This window comes from Siphateles boraxobius, unplaced genomic scaffold (genome assembly GCF_051911475.1).
Source record: "Siphateles boraxobius isolate OS27281-9 unplaced genomic scaffold, OSU_SipBor_1 13, whole genome shotgun sequence".
NCBI lineage: Eukaryota > Metazoa > Chordata > Actinopteri > Cypriniformes > Leuciscidae > Siphateles > Siphateles boraxobius.
The window spans coordinates 14642318-14666602 of NW_027508733.1; the positions used below are offsets into that span (position 1 = coordinate 14642318).

General features: G+C 36.8%; 2 protein-coding genes across 4 annotated transcripts in view; both read left to right on the top strand.

Moving 5' to 3' along the window:
• Positions 1–8487, top strand: part of LOC143735439 (uncharacterized) — a 136818-nt gene extending 128331 nt beyond the window's left edge. For both annotated transcript variants that reach the window (XR_013203175.1, XR_013203176.1), the window contains exons 2-3: positions 7612–7881; positions 8278–8487. The gene's annotated coding sequence lies outside the window, so the exon portion shown is untranslated. The remainder of the gene's footprint in view (positions 1–7611; positions 7882–8277) is intronic.
• A 7405-nt stretch (positions 8488–15892) lies between these two features.
• On the top strand, positions 15893–23143 carry LOC143735450 (CD48 antigen-like). 2 transcript variants are annotated; one of them, XR_013203183.1, is made up of 7 exons: positions 15902–16170; positions 16699–17022; positions 17230–17532; positions 17705–17827; positions 17946–18052; positions 18736–19036; positions 20473–23143. XR_013203183.1 is itself a non-coding variant. In XM_077225627.1 (6 exons), exons 1-6 carry the CDS (start codon positions 16110–16112, stop codon positions 18787–18789), a joined length of 972 nt encoding a protein of 323 aa, XP_077081742.1. In that variant the 5' UTR covers positions 15893–16109; the 3' UTR covers positions 18790–19469. The 2 variants fall into 2 exon arrangements, 1 of the variants encoding a protein (XP_077081742.1); XM_077225627.1 differs by lacking the exon at positions 20473–23143 and having other exon boundaries at positions 15893–16170; positions 18736–19469.
• Positions 23144–24285: the final 1142 nt, after the last annotated feature.

A 24285-nucleotide genomic window follows, 5' to 3' on the forward strand; every position in this document is an offset into this window, starting at 1 on the left:
TTGATGGGACCACACGATGACCAACCAAGAAATGTCCAATACATGGCTGGTTTTCGTACACGTCAGCAAGCCATTGACACATTTTTTTTAGTTCATCCCTATTTATTTATTAATTTTTTTGTTCATACATTTAATTAAAATTAAAATTATTAGATTCAATTATTTAGATTTTTTTCTGCCCTTTTTTAATTATTTCGTTTATAGCTACATTCATTTAAACACAAAAATTGTAATAAAGTGTACAATAAAGTACAATCAAAACCTTATATTATAATCACATTGTACTTGAATAAAGTTAACGGTGTAATCTGCCGGTTGTCCTGCAGGTGACCTCATAACTCTGTCTTCTTACGATGATTTACGATTACTCCAGAGCACTTGTAGATCTACAGTGATTTTCAAGTATATTACGATGTTTTGGGGAAACAGGCCGTAATATTAAGATCAGTCGTACGATGCGTTTGGGAAACGCAGCCCAGTAGCCTACTTTTTAGCCTACTTTTTAGCCTACTTTTTGGTCAAGCGTCATTCCCTTTTAGAACACAATATACGGAAGATGTGGTATAGCTTCGTGACTGGGGTTACAATTTTGCGGATCAAATACTGGCATAACTTTTTTGACAAACTAAATAGATTTTCACTTTCGTTTCAAAACGATTGGGGCTTTTTTTCTTTGTTTTAGATGTTCTTTTGAAAATCAGTGTTGTATTTCCAGACGAACTAACGTCAACTATTGAGAAAACTCGATACTTCGTTATCACTTCACGAATAACATTTTTGTATTGCCACAAGCGCACCGCATTTATGAAATTCTGAGGATTATTTTTTATTTCGGTTTCAACATTTAATCGTTTGAGATTTTTAACTTTATTGTTGTTGGGGTCACTGGCGTAGCCACGGGTGTGCCAGGGTGTGCCGGTGCCACCCACAGTAGCAGCTGGCACACCTAAAATAGATGCAGAATTCTCTTTTAAAGTTTTAATAAAAACGTTTCCTAAACTTGGACTATTGTTGTTTACCTAAAATATTTGTACATTTAAAATGTATTTTAATTTTTTAATTATTATCGTTAAAAAAATATCTGCCGACATTCGCACTGCCAACCAATCCGCAAACAGCCGCAGACTGGTAATACGGTTGTGCTGTTGAGTCTCGCGCCTCATGAGGAGAAATAGAAACAATGAGCGCAGTTCACACAAAGAAACTTAATGAACATAGAGCGGTTAAAAAATTAATGTGGAGTTTTCATATTTATAATATATGATATGATACAGTTAAGCACCACGACTGCTGAATACCATCACGATTGAAAATATGACACTGATTTCATATGACAGTTCAATAAACAAGTAATCAATATCAAGTCACTTACATTTTAGACACAATATTGACTGTTTTTCTATTTGAGCAGCGAAAATAGTTCCAAACAAACATCCCAAGAACCACAGCGCAGCTCACCGTAACACATAACTGCATTACTGAATGATTCCCGCTTTGAATGAATCGATTGAGTCAAAGATTCAATGACCCATTAAACAACTACCTCATTCCTTAACGATTCAGCCGTTTGAACGAATCATTTGAATAAATGACCGAATAACTCACTCATTAAGACAGTCACCTGCTGGTGGTTTAGTTTCGTGTTTAAAAGTAGGCTATAATTCTTTCCAATATCTTTTTTGTATCTTCAAAAAATATTTAAAACAATCTCGTAACATTATTTAATGCAGTTGTAATTTTTCAGTGTAAATTAATTAATTTGATTGGTAACAGCATAGTGTCTATTTTTTTCAATTGAATGTATTGATCAAATCTAAGAATTTAAAATGAAAGATGAAGCATACGTTTAAACCGATTTCTGCATTTTTACTTGGACAAGAGAATGGCTGATTTACTTGTTCGAAGGAAAAGCACAAGTAAAGCCTTAATGTTGAACCCTGAGTTATATTTTATATACTGTAGGCCTAGTATTAGGCCTATGTTTATGTGGCAAGCAAGTTTTACACATCAGCCCAGTCTATTCTGTAAAGTTAGTGATAAGCCGGGTCCGAGTTTTTTTTGCACATTAATTTGACAATAAATGTGGCACACCCAATTTTTCTTATGCACACCCAGAGACGCTTTTCTGGCTACGCTAGTGGTTGGGTTTTTTTTTATTTTATTTTTTTTGTGGCGAACATGGAACGCTCGATTATTTTGCTCTTTTTATGGCTTTCCTGTGGTAAATGCATGTTTTGTTTTAAATGTTTTAGTTTTTGCTGTGTTAACCACAAAATAGTTTAATTCGTAAAATATGTATATATATTTAAACTGTTGTAAATATGACTAGTTTTGTTAACTGTTCTTGTCTGTTTCAGGTGATTTAAATGCAGAGGCAAATGAAATGAAGGATGGATATTTCAACATAAATGTAATATTAGGCCTATTTAATATAATGGAATGTTTCTGTAAATGTTCATGTCAATTTGCTTCAGCTTGTTTTATTTATTTTTTTATTAATGAAATCCTTGTTTTTAAAGATTATTTCATCATTTTTAGCTCACAACTCCTGCAATTATCAGAAAATATCTACCAGGTTTTCCAATAAGATCATCAAGGTCAAAATGTCTGTTGGAGTGTTCAGTGAGTAATGCTCCAAATGCGGCTCTAACCTGGTATAAAGGAAGCACTTTAATCTCCATCATCAAAATCTCTGATCTCAGCATGACTCTCTCTCTACTTCTGGAGGTGGAATATCAGGATAAAAACAACTACAGCTGTGTGATCAACAATCACATCAGTAATGAGACCACACATCTGGACATCAATGAACTCTGTCAGTTATGTTCAGGTGGTGATAACATTTATTTACTGAACATATCTATTACCTTGTTTCACCAAATTCACTCATTTGTTTCCTGTTGTTTAAATTAAAAACATTTCTTATTATTTCTTATTTTCTATTTATTTATTCATCAGACAAAGAATAGAAGGTGTTTATTTAATTCGCATGGATCTGTCAGAATATAATCAACTGATGTAAATATTTATTATTGTCATGTAATGTTTTGAAACAGCTACAACACAGACACGGGTGCAAGTGAAGAAGGGAGATTCTGTCAGTCTACACACTAATTTTACAAACATACAAATTAAGGATCAAATACTATGGATGTTTGGAACTCAAGATATTCTCATTGCTGAAATCCTTAGAATACATGTCTACATATTTGGCTATGGTAATGGGACATTCATAGAGAGACTCATGCTGGACAGTCAAACTGGAGATCTCACCATCACAAACACCAGCACAGAAATCTCTGGAGTCTATAAACTACAGAATAACAATATATTTTCCACTTGCTGGAGTTTCAATGTTACTTTCATTGGTGAGTAAACGGAACAAATCCTGTCACATGTCTTGCAAATCCTTAATATCGCAGAGTGCATGTCACCTTAGTAGAGTGCAGTCCACATATATTATCTGGAAATGTCAGCCTGCAAATATATTCATTTTATCCTTCAAACTTTTTCTATTTATTGTTATTATGTTAACCCTTATGTGTTATTTTAGTATTAGAATAACAACGTGAATGTGAGGGTTAATTCAAAGTCTTCAAGTGAGTCAGGTTATCCATCTTGTGAACGCACTCCTCTTACAAAAAAGCAGTTTATTCATGTGTGCTATTGGTGCTTCTTTTAAACGAAACAATTTGAATAAATTAAAAATTACACTTAAGTCAGCTAGTAGCCTATAGCCTTATACTGACAGAAAAGTCTGTATATTTGCCCTGCACTCAGTCATCAAGATATACTGAAAAGTATAATTAAGTATAAGTATACTTTGCTTGTAGTTGTGTTTGCTCTTTTGATTGAGTAGCTATTTTTTCACATATTTTTACATAGGCCTATAATGTCTCATAAACCTACAATGTTTGAAAATATTGATTTATAAAGAAAACAGATATGTTATTATTTCTGAGTATCTGATTTTTGTGTAGGCTAGTCCATTGGTAGTGTACATTGGAATTTATTTCAAATCTACTTTACTCTTTCCCCGCCATTTGACTGAATTTTCCGACTATCCATGTTTTCACTGTTATACGGTAGGGGGCGCTATGACATCTTATAGAACGGAATCTCCGTATCCAAACACAGGTAAAGAAGACACAGAAATAAGAGATGTGTTCACCTACTTAGCTATACTACGCCCTAAAAGTAATGTACTCTTTTTGTAAAGAAAAATACATACTTTTGAGTGTGTATAGCAAAAGGCTTAAGGACATACTTGTCATCTTTAAAACACAGCTACATGAATCCTGTCACTGTAAACTGACCTGTCGATAATCTGGTCACTGAAAATTCTACATTCAATCTAATTAAATTTTCTACCGTTTCGGAGAGAAATGTTGTAGCACGTTGATCGGTCCGGATGTAGGTCTTTCATGCGGAGACTCTCCTCATGTGTTTGCAATATGAATATAATGATGCATTTAAAAGTTAATGGCTAAACGTATCTTTACAAAAGTTCACAATGCTGCTGCAGATGAAATATAATGAGGACAGCATTGAATAAATACATTTTCGTCAGGTTAGATACTGATAATTAATCACGCAAACCCCTGGTTTATCTAAACCTCTCTAGGCCACATAACCGCTGAACTAGCACATCCTCCATGTCTGTAGTTTATTAAAGGTGCAATGTGTAAAAAATTTGAGTATCTATTAACAGAAATGCAATATGACATCCATAACTATGTGTTTAGTGGTGTATAAAGAACTTACTTAATAAACCGTAATGTTTTTATTACCTTAGAATGAGGCATTTATATCTACATAGGCGCGGGAATCCCCTTCTATGAAGGTCGACATATTGTGACGTCATGTTTCTACCGTAGCCGACAGCGAACAAACAGCGTTACAGAGCGCGTTTCGTCACTACCTTGAAAGAGAAGCCGCAGAAAGCTAGAAGCTAGCCATAAACACTGTGAGTAATGACTTTTCCCTTGTCAGTGGTGTAAAATATGTAGTTGGATGGTTTCATGTAACTTAATTCTTCTCCCTCGCTGTGTTATGGCTTTGCTATGTGGGGATAAATGTGCTGGTTACGTTCGTGAGACAGCTGATTAGTACTCTTGTCATTGACCGTAAAACAGTTACAGGAATCACCAACCCGTCGATCTTGGAAGCATTTTAAGTCGATCAGGTTTCCAAAATCAGAGAAAAAAAGCCTATTGTGTGTAGTAAATGGTGTCTAGGGGATGCGGAGGCGCGCGCGCTGTTACAATCACATTATTTTTGCCGCAGGCAGCTTTGGGCTCATGCGGACGCGTCCAGTATAAACAAGGCTTAACACTTTAACCAGCTCAGCCACAGTAACAGCTCATATTAGCCAGCTAAACTTTTACTACCCTGTTAGAAAAAATATATAGTTGCATAGTTTCATGTGGTTCTTCTCCCTCGCTGTATTATGGGTTTTCTATGTGGGGAGAAATGTGCTGGTTACGTTCGTGAGACAATAAACTAATTACTATTATTATATTACGTATTATGACACTTGATCCTCACCTGACTATGGCTTTGTAAACTTTATCCATGATGTGGTTTATAATAGACTGTGGTACAGAAACTTGGTTTACTCTGGCTATTCTCTGCCGTCTCAGACGACGATGTTTGTCCCGTTTTCGCCACGGTAGCTTCTTCAAAAGGGAGGGGTGAGCGGTGGGCTGAGCCCTTAGTGTAAACTCGCAACCGAACCGCTAGATGTCGCTAAAAGTCACAAAAAGTCACACACTGCACCTTTAACACTTTTTACTCATGTTTGTAGTTCTAATTGAAATCCTCGTACAACGCTCAATTGGTTGTGGGTAATAGGCTATTAGCAGAGAGTGCGCACAGATCTGCAATTCAGATTCTACCTGGAAAAAGTAGACCCTCCGGGTATCTTTGGAATACTCATTTCAACATACTACGATTTCGGATGTACTAATTCTAATTCGAATACTATTTAGGATGGATAGTAGGCTATGCGTATTGAGACGCACCGATAGAAGCACTGCTTATAGCCTGGACACATGTAAAATAATGCGATCATTAAACACTAAACAGCATAAAATCATACGTTACCAAATGAAATGTCGACCCAAGAAGAGGGATTGCACAATTTGAGGGAGTTTATAAATGTGATCTACTCCATCTATGTTTTGATCATCGTTTTGAATCCGATCTGGACGTAGACTGACAAAAATGCAAATTTCCTCAACTTTTTGCATGAAAAATACCTACATTCAAGTGCTGATTTAAAAAAAGAATGCATGAAGCTGAATTCATACAATAAAATATTGTGGAGCCGGAGGTCATGAAAATTTTGTGAAAATAATCAGAAATGCTGGCACTCACTGGCAACTTTAAAAGAAAAAAGAATTCTGGGGAAAGAGGGAACGAGTTAAAGAAGTAACATTATATACTTAAAGTGCAAAAGTAATAAATAGGCTAAAAATATGATGTTATGTTCACTTAAAACTAGTAGTTTACTCAGACTTCAAAGTGTACTTTCATAAACTAAAAAATGTGCTACAAGTATTTGACTAGTAAACTATCAATACCTACGCTCACTTGTTGTAGTACAAATAAAAAAGAAGTTGTAAACTAGTGGTCTATTTATACATTATACTTAAAAATGACAATAATTTACTTAAGTGTATACTCAAACTTTTGCGAGGGTCAAAATTTTCAGTCATTCAGTCAGCTCCTATACTTAAATAATCTCAATAATAATCCGACTTTGTTAAATAACAAATTTCAAATTAGCAGTGAAGTCTGGCATGGACTGTCTTATAAAAATAAAATAAAGTCCTATACTCAAATAATAGCCTTCTAAAAATACTGTATATTCAAGTTGGTCCAGCATTGTGCTTGTGCAGTGTAGATCAAATGCTGAGCGCAAGTTTCACGTACACACCATCAGCCGGAGACTTTACAGATTGACAAATATAGGGTTACCATAGCTAAATTGCATCCCAATTTCTCCCAATCATTGCAATACTGGTGGCCCATCTCTATACTGGTGAACATTGATATTATGAGAAATGTTTCTTGAGCAGCAAATCATCATATTAGAATGATTTCTCTAGAATGAAGGATCATGTGACACTGAAGACTGGAGTAATGCTGAAAATTCAGCTTTGATCACAGGAATAAATTACTTTTTAAAACGTATTAAATATATATATTTCATTGTTATAATATTTCACAATATTACTGTTTTTCATGTATTTTTGGCCAAATAAATGCAGCCTTACTGAGTATAAGAGACCTCTTTCAAAAATATTTGAAAATCTTTATTATTCCAAACTTTTGACTAGTAATCTAGTCTATATACAGACTGTCTATATACAGTCTATCCATTTTCATTTATTTACAGTGTGGTCCAAATTTTCCAAATAGCAAGTGTTTTGAGTAACAAGTGAACATGGTGCAACTATACTTTGCCCTCTAGTGGTGTAAGAAGTGGCATTTGGCTGCAAAAAGTCTAGACTGTTTTTATTTATGTTTGTACATCAACATTTTACAGCTCATTTATTCATTGATGGTTCATGAGATTAAACATTTCTTCTCTCTTATGTTCCCCAGAACCTCTTCCCAGTCCTCAAATTTCCAGTCACTCTAATCATTGTCCGTCATCAGACTCACAGTGTGTGTTGGAGTGTTCAGTGGAGAATGTGAGTGATGTGACTCTCTCCTGGTACAAAGAAAACGCTTCATTGTCCAGCATCAGTGTGTCTGATCTCAACTATTTATGTCTGGATCTGGATTATAAGGATGATGGCAATTACAGCTGTGTGGTCTCCAATTCATTCATCAATGAGACTAAATATCTCATCATCAGTGAACTTTGTTCAGGTATGCTAGTGTTTGTCTTGACTTGATCTCTCATGATGCCTTTTTATATGATTTTACCACACAGTCATAGTTTTGGAAACAAACCTTGAAGATCAGGAGAAACAAATTCAGTCACTACTATACTATTCATCCTACATAGTTTTTAGTTATATTTTATCTGATTTTTCCTCATTTTGGTCAGAAAATCTTGAGATGTTAATGACAAATGCATATTGGTTAATTGTGTTCATTTTCAGGCTTATTTTGGGTGCTAAAGTTCCCACTGATGTCTTCATGGTCAAATAATTCCTGCTGTATTTAATGGAGATATGTTGTTACTTTTGTAACTAAATGAGTTTGGCAGGAATCAGGATCACTTTCTTACAGTAATTACTGTTTTCTTTTTGGTCATTCCAGATCAGAGCAACAATCGCATTCTGAAAATATGTGTGTCTGTTGTTGTTGTCGTCATCGCTTTAATTCTGGGACTCTGTATATGTGTTTGTTGTTTCTACAAGCGTAAACAAGCAAGACAAGAGGGCAAGTATTACTTACTACAGCTGATATATGTCTTTTGTGCAAAACTAACTTGACCACTATGACAATTCTTGTTCACAAAAAAAAATTTGCAGTCTTTTTGTCCTTTTGTAATTTTTTTTTATTTTTTTTTATTTTTTTGATGTTGCATAATTTAGCAGCTTTGGATATCACATAATTACACCATTCAAAGAGTACTAGACTTTGATGATAAAGTAAAGAATTGGATATATGTAATAAATGTAAGAATATTTACATAAATGTAAGAGTAAATGATGAAATTAAAGCCTGCCAGTCACTCAGTGGAAGATCTCATGATCATTCTGATGAATTTGTGTTTAACAGAGGCTGTGAGTCAAACTGCGACCAGTCAAAATTCCCCACAAGGTTAGACAAGGAAATAGCAGTTTTTATACCTTTTCACAATATATATATCATATATATATATGCTACATTTGAATTGTTCTTTTTTTTTTTAACAGAGGCATCCAGTAACGCCACAGACCGCAACGCTGAAAATGAGCAACAACGTTTGATTGACAGTTCATCCTCCACAGAGACATCACAATCCATCCCTATGTGCTGCAGATAGACATTTCTCCCATGCCATTTCCAAAACACACATCAGGGGATTCTGCCATTTTTTTCAAGATTACTTTGATTCTGTCTTGTTGTGGAAATGTTATATTTTCCTTTTCCTTTTTCTTAGACATTATGGGGGTTTTCTTTCAATTAAATCATGTGTTTCTCCCCTGACACTTTTGTATTCACGTGACAGGAACAAAGACACACACACCAAAACATATGGGTGGAAAGAGCCTTTTGATCCTTTTGACATGGATGGGTTGTATTCGAGGAAGACAGGGGGGTCCGAAGGACTACTGTATTATAAAGCCTTTTGACCTCACGGGAGTGAAGACAGTAAAGCCCAGGTGGGTCAGAGGGACCACTGTATTATCTCGTCTTTTGACCTCACAGGTGTGGGGACAGTAAAAGCCCAGGAAGGGGTGGTTAGGAAGGACCATTGTATTTTCTAAAACCAGCTAGATCTGATTTTACTAAGTAAGTGGGAAATTACAGAAGAGGGGACTTTGAAGAAGAGGGGGTATAAAAAGGCTGTCTGTTTTCTGTGTGATTTAGGTCTGCGTTCCTATCGCGAGGTAGCTGTCGCGGTATTTTTGTGAACAAGCCTCTTTTAAAAGAATAAAACTTTCTTTTAAAATACAATTTGAATCTGATTTCTCTTACTGTGATGCCGTTTGTTTAATAATTGTTTTTGCCTAACAGTCTCTTACTAGTTCTTACATGCTCAATTATTACTGTACACTTGGTGGCAGCAAAGTCAAAGTTAAACAATCCTGTTTATTTTGATATTCTGCAACAATAACAACATTTTAAAAATAATATTTATTTAATAATAATATTTAAATATATTTATATTTATTTATTTAATAATAATTATTAAATATAATAATATTTAAAAATACTAAAATAAAATAAAAAAATAATATATTTAACCCGTACTACATAGAGAATTGTTAAATAGCAGAATTTTTTTATAATTGTGAGACTGTTCTTTATTCATAATGAGCCTGCATTTAATGTTGTATGGGACAGATGTGATTCAGTTTACTGATATGACCAAGCATCGGCTATAAGGAATTTAAGAAGTAAATTACACAACACACTACGATTAAGCAGAATCACACTCACAGAAGTGCGGTTGCACTGATAGACATAAACACAAGTCATTATTGAGTAACTTACATTTAGAGAAAATTTGTCCAATGTAAATAGTTTCAAGCTTTGTGTGTATATGAGTGGAGCAACAACAATTTCCCCTCACTACTCAAAGGGCTATCACTAAAATTATTAAGCTGCAACTCCACAAGTCTTCTGTTTCCTGCTCCACAAAATAGAATGATATTTGATACTAACAATAAGCTACCCACATTATTTTAGTGTTTTTTTGTTTTGTTTGTTTAGTTTTTTTTTTTTTTGCTTTTAGCTAAATGATTATGTAACGTTGGGAGTAATAATGCAAAATATTTTCAATTCATGAATAAATACAAATATTTATATAACAGAGTCTGATATTTACTCTTTAGTTACTTAGGCCCTAATTCTTCTCAGCTACAGTAAAGATCTGATTTAGTAGATTATGTTGAAATTTCCTAATGGGAGATTTATGTTCTGATCATCCCATAAGATATAACATTTAACGAACACAATTGTGTGCGGCTGATTAGCTTACAATTTAGGCCAAATTTGGCTATCGGCCTACAGTAATATTTACTCTTTCTCTCTCTCTGCCAATGAAAATAGTTCATTATAGCATCAACTCACAAAACCCTATAAGCAGCCATTATAATAATGGTTGAACGAGAATAAAGATATTAGCTGATTTTACTTTTTGTTTTTTACTAATGTTAAATGTACTTATTATTAATCATGAAAAAGGTTTTTATTCATTAATAAATAAATAACATCAACTTTGTAGAGTTTGTTTTACATTATTCAGATTTCTTTCCTGATCCTCACTGTGAATAAATAAATAATAATAATTTGTTAAATTTCTATAGCACTCTTTCTGGGTACTCAAAGCACTTTACATGGAAGGGGGAATCTCCTCAACCACCTCCAGTGTGCGGCATTCTCCATTCACCTGGATTATGTGACGGCAGCCATATTGCGCCAAAATGCCCACCACACAACGGCTTACTGGTGGAGAGGAGACAGTGATGAAGCCAATCGGTATATGAGGTGATTAGTAGGCCATGATGGACAGAGGCCAAGGGTCAAATTTGGCCAGGATTTTTAATGACCACAAAGAGTCAGGAGCTCGGTTTAACGTCTCATCTAAAAGACGGTGCTCTTTGACAGTATAGTGTCCCCATCTGGGGTGTTAGGACCCACACAGACCAACGGGTGAGCATCCCCCTGCTGGCCTCACTAACTCCTGTTCCAGCAGCAACCTGGTTTTCTCAGGAGGTCTCCCATCCAGGTACTGACCAGGCTCAACCCTGCTTAGCTTCAGTGGGCAACCAGTCTTGGGCTACAGGGTGATATGGCTGCTGGCTATGGTATAAATAACATCTAACAACCACAAGGTGGCAGAAATTTTTTAAAATATTTAAACTTCCACGTTATCAACGTTAAGCCACTGCAGGCTTTTGACGGGGCGCACCAAAGATATCGCTGGGTTGTTTATGACGGCGGGGGGGAAATAAATAACTTTTTCCAGGTTTCCAAGATTAGGGCACCCACTTAAATCATCGTACGAAACGCGAAAAAGTAAAATCACATACTGCAATCCGTATTGTGACACATGTTGTACATGTAAACAGCTTCTAGTAGCCTAGCTTATAAGTTCTGTGACTCACCGATTATGTCAAATGGTTTGATCTGCGAGGCAACGCCTCAGTAATAACGGACATAGGGTAGCCGCCTAGTAAGTTTTTTTTTTTATTGAATCTGATGATGATGCCAGTGAATCAACCAACATTTTGCACAATTGCTAAATTTTTCTATATCCTAATTATTTGTTAACATATATTAATTGCCTCAATTACCTCATTGCGTGTGCCCTAAATTAATACATTTTTAGCTAACTTCGTGATTTGTATATGGACGTTTCTGAAATAGCCTACATGGACACAGCTAGTCACCTTTCTGAAAATAGATCACTCTGAATTGTAATGTAGACGCATACATTTTCTGTAGGCTACAGCTTTGAAACGATATGTATTGTGAAAAGTGCTATACAATTAATCTGAATTGAAAGGAAAAATGAGTTTGTTTAGTAGTAAATGACTATTATTGTCGAGTGATATGGTTTGGAAAGCAAATACGCCACTATACGTGTCATAGCAACTTAGACAAGCTCTTAAAGGGATAGTTCACCCAAAAATAAAATTCTGCCACCCTTATGTCATTCCAAACCTGTATTAGTGTCTTTCTTCTGCTGAACAAAGGAAGATCTTTTGAAGAATATCGGTAACCAAACAGTTGATGGGCCCCTTTGACTTCCATAGTATTTTTTTTTCCAAATAGAAGTCAAAGGGACCCATCAACTGTTTGATTATCGACAAATTTTTCAAAATATCTTCTTTTGTTCAGCAGAAGAAAGAAACTCATACAGGTTTGGAATGACATAAGGGTGGCAGATTTTTATTTTTGGGTGAATTTTCCCTTTAAATTGACAATTTCTGTTCTTTTATGTAGCTCCTAAGCTTGTGGTTGTATGGTTTGCGTCAGAACCCATAGGCGGCTGCTTACTGTAGTTTCACATGATGCAGCTGCACTTCTTTCTTTTTTTTCCATGGAAATTCCCCCAGCTCCATCTCCCCTGTGTTTAGGAGATAAACATTGCACGGAAGACTGAGAGGGAGGGGGAGGGTAGAGAAAGAAATGTGATAGTCTTATGCTGGAAATCTGCACTCATGTGTTTAACGTACTTCATTGTTTCCTCTGTTAGGTGTGTTTCTTTGAACAGAGACCAGAAGTCAATATTTGTAGAGGAAAGGACAAACATGGTAGACTGCTCTTTGTTCTCAGGGTAAGTTGGGTCTTTATAAAGCACACTGTCACTTCACATGATCTGCATGGAGACCTCTGACACAGGATGCGGTTTGGCATGTGAAACGGTGACAGACCAAGATAAAAATACAAAACTCCTATTGATGCGCACGTACAGATCTGCAGTTTCTCCTGTACCACATTTTTCCTAATATTCTGTTTCATTTTTGATTCAGCATTATGAATGACATCAGAACAGACAGATCCGTTTGTGAAAAAGGAAGTCGACAGTTTGAAAGGAAAGAAGGAGGTCTTAAAATGAGGAACTGGTGCATGATTTATAAGCTAATTGTTTTTCACTATACCCTTCCTCCGTTACTTGATCAGTGATGCTTACACAAATGATACTGATAATTGGAAACATCAGGGAATCCCACTTTTTATGAACAAACATTCCCTACTTCTAAGCCCCTCAAACAAACCCATACTCATGAGGATTTTGATGTTAATCAGACCACACTTATGGAGACAGATCAAGTTACAGTACAAACACTGGGCTCCTCCCTTAGGCTTCCATTAACTGCCATTATACTCTGAGTGTAATGGATGCTTTCAGTTACTGAGGAAGTTTATCATTAGAAATGGTTAATGAGGGTGGAAACACTGAGGGTCTGTTGCCCATTAAATGCAGAATGAGAAATTCCCACTGTACTTTGTGTTTCATGTGATGCTGATATATCGCACAGTATGCAAACAAAAGTCAAAGATATCAGATGTCACTTGCCACCTGGGAACGGTAACTTGGCAACCATGGCTTGACAATAAGGTATGCAAAACATTAAGTGGCAAAACACTGAAGCTCTTCCCTGGACTGTCTGTTTAGTGATAGAAGCTAGTTTGGTCAGTCTGAATCATGACTAAAACAAATAAAAACAAGGGACATTTTGAAAGGCAAAAGATCACTTCTTTAAACAGCAGTGGAGTTGAATACATAAACATTACGTTAGATTACTCAGCGTAAATCTTATAGGACTGTATATAACACTATCTCTCTGATCTACAGGAAACCGTGGCCTACCAGAACCCAAAGTGTGAAAAATGTGTGAACTTAGGGGTTTTAAAAAATTCAGCTAATTTTTAGATCCATCTGAGACTATTAGCGTTGTCTGTAAACGACGAACAATTCTGAGATTTAGAAACCATTTTAAGACCTGAATTACAACACGCATCACTACGGAATCATGTGATTTAAAACTGCTTACAAAACACTGTCGGCACAACATATTTACAGTATACAGCTCTCTCTGCTATCATTAAACTCTTAACTGTCAAAAGAGCCTTGCTTGACAGCAGCAGTGACCATGATGATTATTAATACACTTTATATAGGCTATTATTTGATTTTTTACCCCCTCAATCAGACACTATTTTTATTATTTCATCACACTGCAAACTTTGAGTGAATTGAGTTTTTTTTTTATAATAATATCTAAAACCTGGTGAAAATTTTCATTGAATAATTTCATTTGCATTTTAAAATACCATACTCACATTTTGTCATTTGCTATCACAACTTTTGGTGTCCGTAAATGACAAAAGTTGAAGTTAACACAGAAGGGTGACTGATTCGTGTGAAAAAGGACGACTGTATGCACACTGCATTTTGGCTTTGACCTTTTTTGTTCCCCTCTGCATCTCAACAGGAAGTGGTCACTCGAACGTGATACAAGACACTGTTTCATCAACGTTTCAGCCACTGTAACCTATATAATAAATAGGTTTATGGTTGTGCTGATCTGATAATTTTTGTAGACCGTTGATTATTGCTTTAATATTTATCTGAATCATCTATTGTGAGTCGCACTGCACTGATGGGGACTTTTAGGCCGAAGCTGTGAGAACTTCTGCATCTTTCTTCTCTGCGAACATCACAAAGACATCAGTGTGAGATCTCTGATGGTTGAGTCAGATCAGAGGCCTCACTTCGCTTTGGGTTTTTGTAGCAGCGAGGAAAAGAAGAGGAAGGGGCTTCAGGTTCAGAGAAGAGCTGAAAACCACACTGATCATTAGACTGTAACATGGTTTATCATTTAGATTATAGAGATTGCACTGCACATCATGTTTTAATCAGAAACATGCATGAATTACGCATACATTTGTTTTAAATTGTTAAATAAAGTCCAATAAATTTTCTGAACAATTCAAAGAATATATATTGCATATGTGCGGCTATAGTTTAACCAGTTTAATCACCTTAATGTAATGTAATCATTTATATAATCTAGGTCAGGGTACTGTACCTATAAGCTGTGTACTAAACATGTGGTTTGTACCAGTGGAATGTGCAAGTTGTGCACAACAATGAGTTTGAGAGATGGATGCGTGGTGGCGTGTGCATGTGGTACTAGTGTAGGTGGATGAGGTGCTTCTGATGGCCTGACCTTAATACTGCCGTATATATAAACTTCATATAAGCCTATAGACATTCTAAAGTCAAACTCATTTAAAGAGACAGCAAAAAATCTCAGTTGCTCAAAAAATAAATTTAAAAAAAATAAATACATCATGAGACTCATATTGGGATGCCTAACTTTTTGATCGGGTGAGATCTTGTCAATAGCTTTTGGGTTACAGTACTGACTTTTAAAATTGGTGAATAGCAACACTGCAATGGTGTGTCATTAGGCCTATTTGAGTTTACAGATATCAAGGCTACTGCTGACCAAATGGGTTGTTGAAAATTAAAATTAGATTTTAGAAAAACATACTACAAACTTAGTTTTTATATATACTTGCTTGGTATAGGTGGCAAAATCTCAACTGTATTAAATTGAGCTTATAACAAGATTTAGATAGAGAAAACACTTTTTTTTCTTAATACAGAACTGAAGCAAAGATTTGATAAATTATTATTAGATTTTTTTTTTCAACGGTCTGTTCATTACTAAACCAAAAACCATGCGTCTGTTGCTTTGATGAAACGGGCGGGGACTACGGGGGTTTCATGTTACACTCACACACACTCCTCGATCAGTTCGTCCAGATCTGCGTTTATAATTAACGATTTGAGCAAATCGGACATAATCGTGTAGCTCGGTATGGATTAGATTCGAATGAACGTGGGATTTTTCTGTTTTCTTCTTTTATCAGTCAGTTGACGTCGTCATGAGGAGTTTAACTATCTGCCCGGCGATATGTTGAGGAATACTGTTGGCAGAACAGCTTGCTTTTATCTGTTCCTGCTAGGATTGAAAGGTATATTATTGTTTGTAACAGACATGTATCCAATTTCTTGTCTAATTTTCTTTCTCTGCAACAGTCTCAAATGACCTTAACATAGCCATTGAATTCATTGTAAAAAAAAAAAAATGAATGAATTGAAGCTTTTAGAGGTTTAATGGGTTTAAAAAGTTAATAACTGTATTTTATTTACAAACTATTTTAGTTTGTGTTGTATATATATTTTTTATTACTTCAGATAGCATTTTAATCTTCCATGTTACAACATGACCAACCTATGGGCCATGTTGTCACATTTCACTTCTATTCTTTCGGGGTAAATCAAGAAAAAGTATACACTGCATTAATAAAACAAAACTACATAATTGTACTAGACGTGTGAAATTAATGAGGGAATAAATAAATACTCCGAACCATAAGTGAATTTACACAAACTGAGAAAGTCAAAAAGTGTTAGGTTGTGCCCCGCTCTCCCCTATGTCTGTAAATTATTATAAAAAATGATACACCCCTACCCCTGAGTTTCTTCTGTTTGTGTTTCAGGTGTGTTTGGCGCTGGTACAGACGAAGTGAAGTCAGTGTCAGTGACTGAGAGAGATTCTGTCACTCTAAACACTGATGTTAAAGTGCAGAAAGATGATCAGATACTGTGGATGTTTGGACCTCAAGAGACGCGTATAGCTGAAATCCACAGACAGAACATCTATATAGATAACACTGTTATGATATTTGAGAAAATACTCCAGATAGACAATCAAACTGGATCTCTGACTATCAGAAACATCAGATCTGAACACACTGGACTTTATAAACTAACCGTCATCAGCAAAGGAACTTCATACAAGAGATTCAATGTTACTGTCTATGGTGAGTAAATTGAAGTGTTTCATATTATAAATATACATCTATGTCAGACAGACGTACTACCTATGATCAAATTAAACATTGTAGAGGACATTTAAAACAAAAATGTTGACTGCCTATTAGTTTACATTAGTATCTAGTTAGTATACATTCTACACAATTACAGATCAAATTGACATTTACGTTACTAATGTTATTTTTGTTTTCCAGCTCCTCTTGCCATTCCCGTCATCACTAATAACTCTTTAAACTGTTCTTCATCATCTGAACGTTCATCAGAGTCCAGATGTTCACTGGTGTGTTCAGTGTTGAATGTGAGTGATGTGACTCTCTCCTGGTACAAAGGAATCAGTGTATTGTCCAGCATCAGTGTGTGTGATCTCAGCATCAGTCTCTCTCTACCTCTGGAGGTGGAATATCAGGATAAAAACACATACAGCTGTGTGATCAACAATCCCATCAGAAACAAGACCACACATCTGGACATCACGCGACTCTGTCACACATGTGAAGGTACATCAACAGTAATTAGTGTCTATTTACTGAATTGTTCTGTTTCATCAAATATCACATAGATTAAATATTTTCTGCCTCTGTCTGAATGGCATAGGTATCATTGCTCTGGGTCTATGGAGGCAATGCTGAGATGAGGACAAAGTTAAGTTAATAAACCTTTTCCTTTTAGGATCTCTGACACATAGACATGGACACGGAGTCCTTGCTGCATGTATTTCTGCTGCACTTCTGCTTGCACTTGCTGGTTTGATGTACTTTCTCTACAGGAAACAAAAAAGAACGGCACAAAAAGGTATGATTTTCCTTCAGCTTCTATATAGCAAGAAGAATTGTATTAACGGTTTTGCATGAAGTGCTTAGTTGATATTAATAATTGAGAAATTAACCATCTCCTAACCCTAATTCTTTAGGAAATTGTTTTGAACCATGTACACATACAGTAGAGACAGCTCAGTCAGAAGAAGATGAAGTACAATATGCTGAAACAGGATTTTTTAAACCAAATGGACAAAAAAAGGTATAATTTTCATGAAACAGCATCTGTTTGCATATCCATCCTGATATTTGACCTAGAAATTGAATGCTTAAAGGTTTAGTCACCCAAGACATAAAAATCATAATTTAATCACTCTCCTGTCATTCCAACCCAGTTTGACTTCCACTGTCGAAAAAAAGTTATAGTTTTCAAAGATGATCCAGGTTACTCATTTCAGTTTAATTAAAGTGGCTGAGGATGGGTGCTGTCAAGCTGCAAACTGGCAAAAACCACCCTAAAAGTATATAATTTTGTGATAGTCCAAGTCTTTTAAAGTCAATACAATATCTTTGTGAGGAACAGACCCACATATTTTCTAAAAATTCTATCACTCTAAAAATGTTTATATAGGAGATTACACTGCAATACTGTTAGGAGTGTAATTATTTAATAAACGAAATATTTAACACATTTAATTTGAACTTTAATGGGGAAGGATGAGGCCATAGATCTTTTCTTTTCTGCATGTAAAAACACCACAGTGACATAGTCTTTAACTTATTGAAATGTCTTGTATCCCTGCTAGAGCTTGTTCAGGGATTTGTTTTTATTCGACTGCATGCTCTGATTCACCATCTCTGTGCTGTTTCTTGGAATTATGATGTGTGTTAATCCCACAGATGTTCTCCTGAAGAGTTTCATAGTTTGTCACATTTGTGTTGCAGAAAGCTAATGAGACAGATGAAACAGAAACAATATACTCCAGCATCGTCACCTGAGACACTGACGTATTTTAAAAGAATACTTTTGTCTGGATTCGTCCGCTTTCAAACAGTGGATTGAGAAGAAGAATTCAGAATGACTTGATTATAGTAGTTTTTTAGTAGTCTTTGGTGAAAAAACAACAGTCGGTCTGACCCAGAAGAGGAAGATAGAAGAGCTCAACTGAATGAATTTGACTGATGTTATGATTAGGATATGCAAATATCGAACACAGACATATTTGCATGGACAGCAGGAGTCATAGTGAGTACAAAAACAAGCTAAAGCTCACTTTAAAGCCATTAACTAAAATTGTGAGAGTATAATGATGCATGTTGAAAAGCTATGCATGCACTTGCATTAGACTTCTTAATGCCCTCCCCTTCTCCTATTCTTGCTAAGTACAGTCTACCTACTGTACCTACCAATGTTGTTGATCTCTTCAGGGTTGCTCTTCCTTATTGTTCGTAAAGTAAGCCACAAGGCCCCATCCCAACCCTTTCTGTATTGTATTTCCAGTAATTGTTTCCTATCTGTCCTGCATCATTGCTCAGCAAGTCATTGCATGTCCCGTCATAGCCTACCATATCATTTCAAACGCAGACTGAAATTTGACATGCCTCTTTATATTTGCAGTATTTTAAAGTCATGGGGATATGTTTCACTTTCTTTAATAAACAGTTTTATTGTACCAGTATGCTGCATTTCCAAATTTGTTCATTTCTATGCAAAGTCTGCAAAGTGTGCGGGGCCTAAAGGGTGTGTGCTCTCTGCAGTGTCTTTATGTGACGAGATGTAGAATCTCAAATTAAAGCACTAGTAGTTCTTCAGCATGTGCATTTGATACTGTAGACTCGTGGTGTGTAATCTTATGTACAGTGCATTTGTGCCTTTGTACATTTAGATGAATCGCTTGCATTTTCTTTTTACGGAGGAACTCTTGAACAATTACGAGTTATTGCCACCTTGTGGCCACACACTTGAAGGCGCTAAAGAAGCTCAGTTAAACACCAGGGCCCGTATCCCTAAAGATTCTGAGAATCCTCTCAGAGAGCTCCATAACTACACCGTTGCTAGGTATGAGTCATCATTTCAAAAGCCGAGATTGGTTGATCCTACAAGTTGGATGAAAATGAACTTTTGGTGATAATGAGCAAAGGATGTACCCTCAAATCAATAAACATAATTATACACTCTAATCTTATGCAGACTGTAATTGTAAATAATATTTCACATTCAAGAAAATATCTGGAAAATGAATAGTAAGCTTTAGGGGTTATAGCCTAACATTAGAATCTAAAATATGTGAAAACTTAAGCTCATTACACCCTGTTCAAATAATGATTTGTGTCTTATTTGCTCATATTAATATCCTAAATATTTTGTACTTTCACTCCCATATGGACCCCATTGAAAACAAGATGGCCTATCTCAAGGGGCTTTCCTTAATGAAGTAGAAATTGCAACGTTACAACTCAGTGTGGTCTTAACGAGGGTAACACGGCTCAGCTTTTATCAATGTCTGTGTCAATGTCACGTCAATGATGCAGGCCCTTGAAATGCAGCAAAGGTAGGACACAGGTTATTCATATCAACAGTGTTTATTCATTGCAGAACCCATTTCATGTGTTATCCATGCTCATTGTATTAAATCAATTTAATCAAAACAATAATTAAACTAGGCCTATGTATTTCTGTAGCATGGAGCCATCACAAGATCTGGGCCCATCAAGTTTGCCGACAAGATTGCCGCCTGAACCATCTACAGCTGCTACTCAGGAGAGCCCGGCGGATCAAACACCATTCCCATCCGCAGCAACATGCTCCATCAGCATCCCTACAGGAGAGAAGATTGCAACTCACAATTGATGTGTTTGAACAACAAAAAAAAGTCCTTTCCCTTCAGGAGTACTACCACCTTAAAATTGAACACCTAAAAAATAAACCATTTACAGATTGTGTTCTGTGTCTTGCATTTAACAATTGCAGGTGATGTGCAGTAAAACTGTAGTAGTTCTTAATACCATCACAAGTTCTCAAATAACATGGGGCTACAGCTTGCCTGTAATGTTAATTTGTGAAGTTTGCCCTGTAAGGCAGTCCACTCTGGGCTAGGTTCCCCTGTGGAATGTGAATATCTTCTTCACCACAATCCTCATCGTTGTCTTCATCCTCAGCCTCATCGCCATCCTCCAGAGGTTCTGCAATCTGTCTAACCTTGCAAATATTGTGTAATATTGCACAGGCTATGATGACTTTGCTGACTTTTTCAGGCCTCAGCCGCACCTCTCCGTGGAGCACATGAAAGCGCCTCTTAAGCTGGCCTATGCCACGCTCCACCACCGCTCTTGTTGTCTTGTGGGGCCTACAATAGAATACAGACCTTTAATTATTTGATGGAAATATTGCACTACTTGGATGCTCTAACATATTGCTTGCATTTCATTTCCATGATTTTTGTATTGTTTGGCTTACCTGTTATAGTTTAGTTGGGGCCCTTGGCGTGGCTGGAGGTAAGGTGTAAGGAGCCATGGTTTGCATGGGTAGCCACTGTCCCCAAACAGATGGCAATTAGCTGGCACATAGCGTCTCTCAAAAAGCTGTCTGATGCCACTCTCGGAGAGCATTCTCGCATCATGTGTGGAGCCTGGCCATTTAGCCACAATGTCCAAAATCTTACAGGCCGCATTGAACACTATTTGCACATTGATGCTGTGGAAATTCTTCCTGTTAACAAAGACAGCCTCGTCCTCTGATGGCGCAATTATTCTCACATGTGTTCCATCAATTACACCCAGCAGCCAGGGAATCCTGCAATGTCCATAAATACCCTTTTATGTGTGTGTAAAGTGCGGGCATCCAGCGGGAATGAAACAAATTGTGTCACAATATTAGGTTGTGACAAAGCTGTCAGTGTTTGGGTGATGACTCTGCTGATGGAGGATTGGGACAGACCCAAGTCATCACTGCTGCATTGTTGCATTTTCCCTGTTGCCAAATACCTCAGGGTTGTGATTTCTTTCTTCTCCGGTGTAATAGCGTTGTGGCGTCGAGTTGAAGTAATTGCATCTCTAAGGAGATCCACCACAAACATGGTTCCTGCACGATCCAATCTGTAGCGTCTCAATAATTCCCTGTCATCAAGTGTTTGCAGGACATCTCTCCTGCCTCCTCTGTTGGCCATTTTGTGCAGCTGCTTAGGGGAACTCCTAAAACACTAAAAGTCCTCTTCCCTGCTCTTAGCAGATCTCGCCTTAGGAGCTCTTTTAAGCGCTAGGAATCTTGAGGAATAGCTTTTATATTAACTGGGATTTTCGTGTCACTTTTAGGCGAAATTCTAAGAAAACGCCATCCTCTGAGAGGATTCTTAGAATCTTTATGAAGACAGGCCCAGGGCCCGTATTCATAAAGAATCTTAATGAAAAGAGTAGCTCCTAGTGACAAAATTCTAAGAAAATTCTTAGAAATGTGGGCGTTTGCTCTTAAAATTAAATAAAAATCCTAGTGCAGAAAAAAGTCATTCAGAAAGCATCTTAAACCTTAAAAGAGGTCTTAAGGTCAAAAATTGTTAGAAGTACGGACGAGGACTTTTAAGAGGCTTAAGAGTTTCTTTAGCAGAGGAGAAAATGACTGAAAGACGAAGAGGAAGAAGAAATGTGTTGCAGACAATGGATGACAGTGAGTTAATAAGACACTATAGATTAGATTGTGCAGGGATCATGTTTGTGACCGATCTTATTAGAGACGCGCTAACATATCCGACACAGCACAGATATGCCATAGTGCCAGAATTGAAAGTAATCACTACATTAAGATATTCGCCAACTGGGAAAATGCAACAATGCAGCAGTGATGATTTGGTCTGTCACAACCTTCTGTAAGCGAGTGAACACAAACAATTACAGCACTTTCAGAACCTCTTATTGTGTCGCAGTTCATTTAGTTTCCACTGGACATTACCACCTTGCAGGCTCAAAAAACTGCATTTATGAATATACTAGGCTTCTCTGGTGCGCACAAGCAGGGGGAATGAACCGTTAATAATTTGTGCTATAAGCTCCCACGTCTACTTCTTGCCCCATGCTGTGAGACCCAGCCCGAATTTTCACAGTAAGCACTGTTCCTCTGTCCAGTTGGGCTTTCTCGTCCTTCTTGTTTTTGATTCCATGTTTGATACATTAAAACCAACATTCAAACCACAACTTAAGTAGACATGCCAGCAATCAGTGTAAGAGTGAAAGAGTGGAACAATTTTTATCATTCTAAGCCAATCAAATACCTTATAGGAAATTAACAGCATGGTAAAAAAAAAAAGGATTTATATACACATATATAATGTCTGTGTGTATGAGAACGGTCAAATAAGAAAAATTACCCATGTAATTTCAAAGTGAAGGCTTAGAATAGGCCCTATACTTAAAATCCCTCTTTTTTCCTTCTTGGACAACCAACCAATCACAGTCTTCAAAAGATTGTGTCATACATAGCAATGGGGTCAGCCCCGCCTCCTCACTAAGATGAATTTTTTTGTCTTTTCCTGAAGCCTAGTTCACACTACATGATTTTAAGCCCGATTTGCAAATCGTTGAGCTCGCCGACAGGTCAGGGTGTTATCGCGTGCAAATCGAGGGGGATTAGCGGGCGATGAACGCTCGCCAATCTGTTAGTATCAAAGAGCCAACAACGCATCAAAGACCCTCGCAGACGCGTCGCCGAGCCTAGAAAAATATCTAGTATGCTAGATATCCAGAGCTGTCGCACGACTCAATCTCACTGATGTCATGAGCAACAGCCAATCACAGCAAGGCATGAGTTGAGGTCACCGGGTAAATACGTGATTTTTGCCGTCAGCTAAACATAAACATGCAGCTACATCTCCGATATAAACATGCTGTAGGATGCATGCTACTCACCTCCAACTCTCTCTGTAGCACAGACTCTTCGCGTATGCAGATCCACTCTTTCACCCATACTCTCTTATTTTTTCTTTTTTTGCGTTTTTTCTCAGAGCAAATGATCGCGCAAACAGTTTGCTATGGAAAGCCAAGAGGGCCAAAAACACGCGAATTTTTACGCGTATTTCACGTGTAAAATACACGTAAAAATTCGCGTTGATTATGTCACGCGTATTTCACGTGTATTTTACACATAAAAAACGCGTGAAATACGCGTTAAAAATCAGTATGAACGGGTCGGTGTCATTGGCTGCTGAAGACTTGAGTCTAACCATTTCTGTGAGCTTAGAGGGGTGTACCTTTCATAGACTAGGCCAGTGGTTCCCAACCCTGCTCCTGGAGTACCCCCAAGACTGCATGTTTTCTTTGTCTCCCTAATCAAACACACCTGATTCAACTCATCAGCTCATTAACCCATGTGCTAATGAGTTGAATCAGGTGTGTTTGATTAGGGAGACAAAGAAAACATGCAGTGTTGGGGGTACTCCAGGAGCAGGGTTGGGAACCACTGGACTAGGCTACCACCAGTTTACATTCTATAGATCAGCTTATTCAGGT

Bases quoted from the DNA above. Each gene is read 5' to 3' on its own strand.
- LOC143735450 (XM_077225627.1), top strand. From the start codon at position 16,110: ATGTTGAGGAATACTGTTGGCAGAACAGCTTGCTTTTATCTGTTCCTG. The intron at 16,171-16,698 runs GTATATTATTGT...TTTGTGTTTCAG, and splicing joins GTTCCTGCTAGGATTGAAAG to GTGTGTTTGGCGCTGGTACA. The intron at 17,828-17,945 runs GTATGATTTTCC...CTAATTCTTTAG, and splicing joins AAAAAGAACGGCACAAAAAG to GAAATTGTTTTGAACCATGT.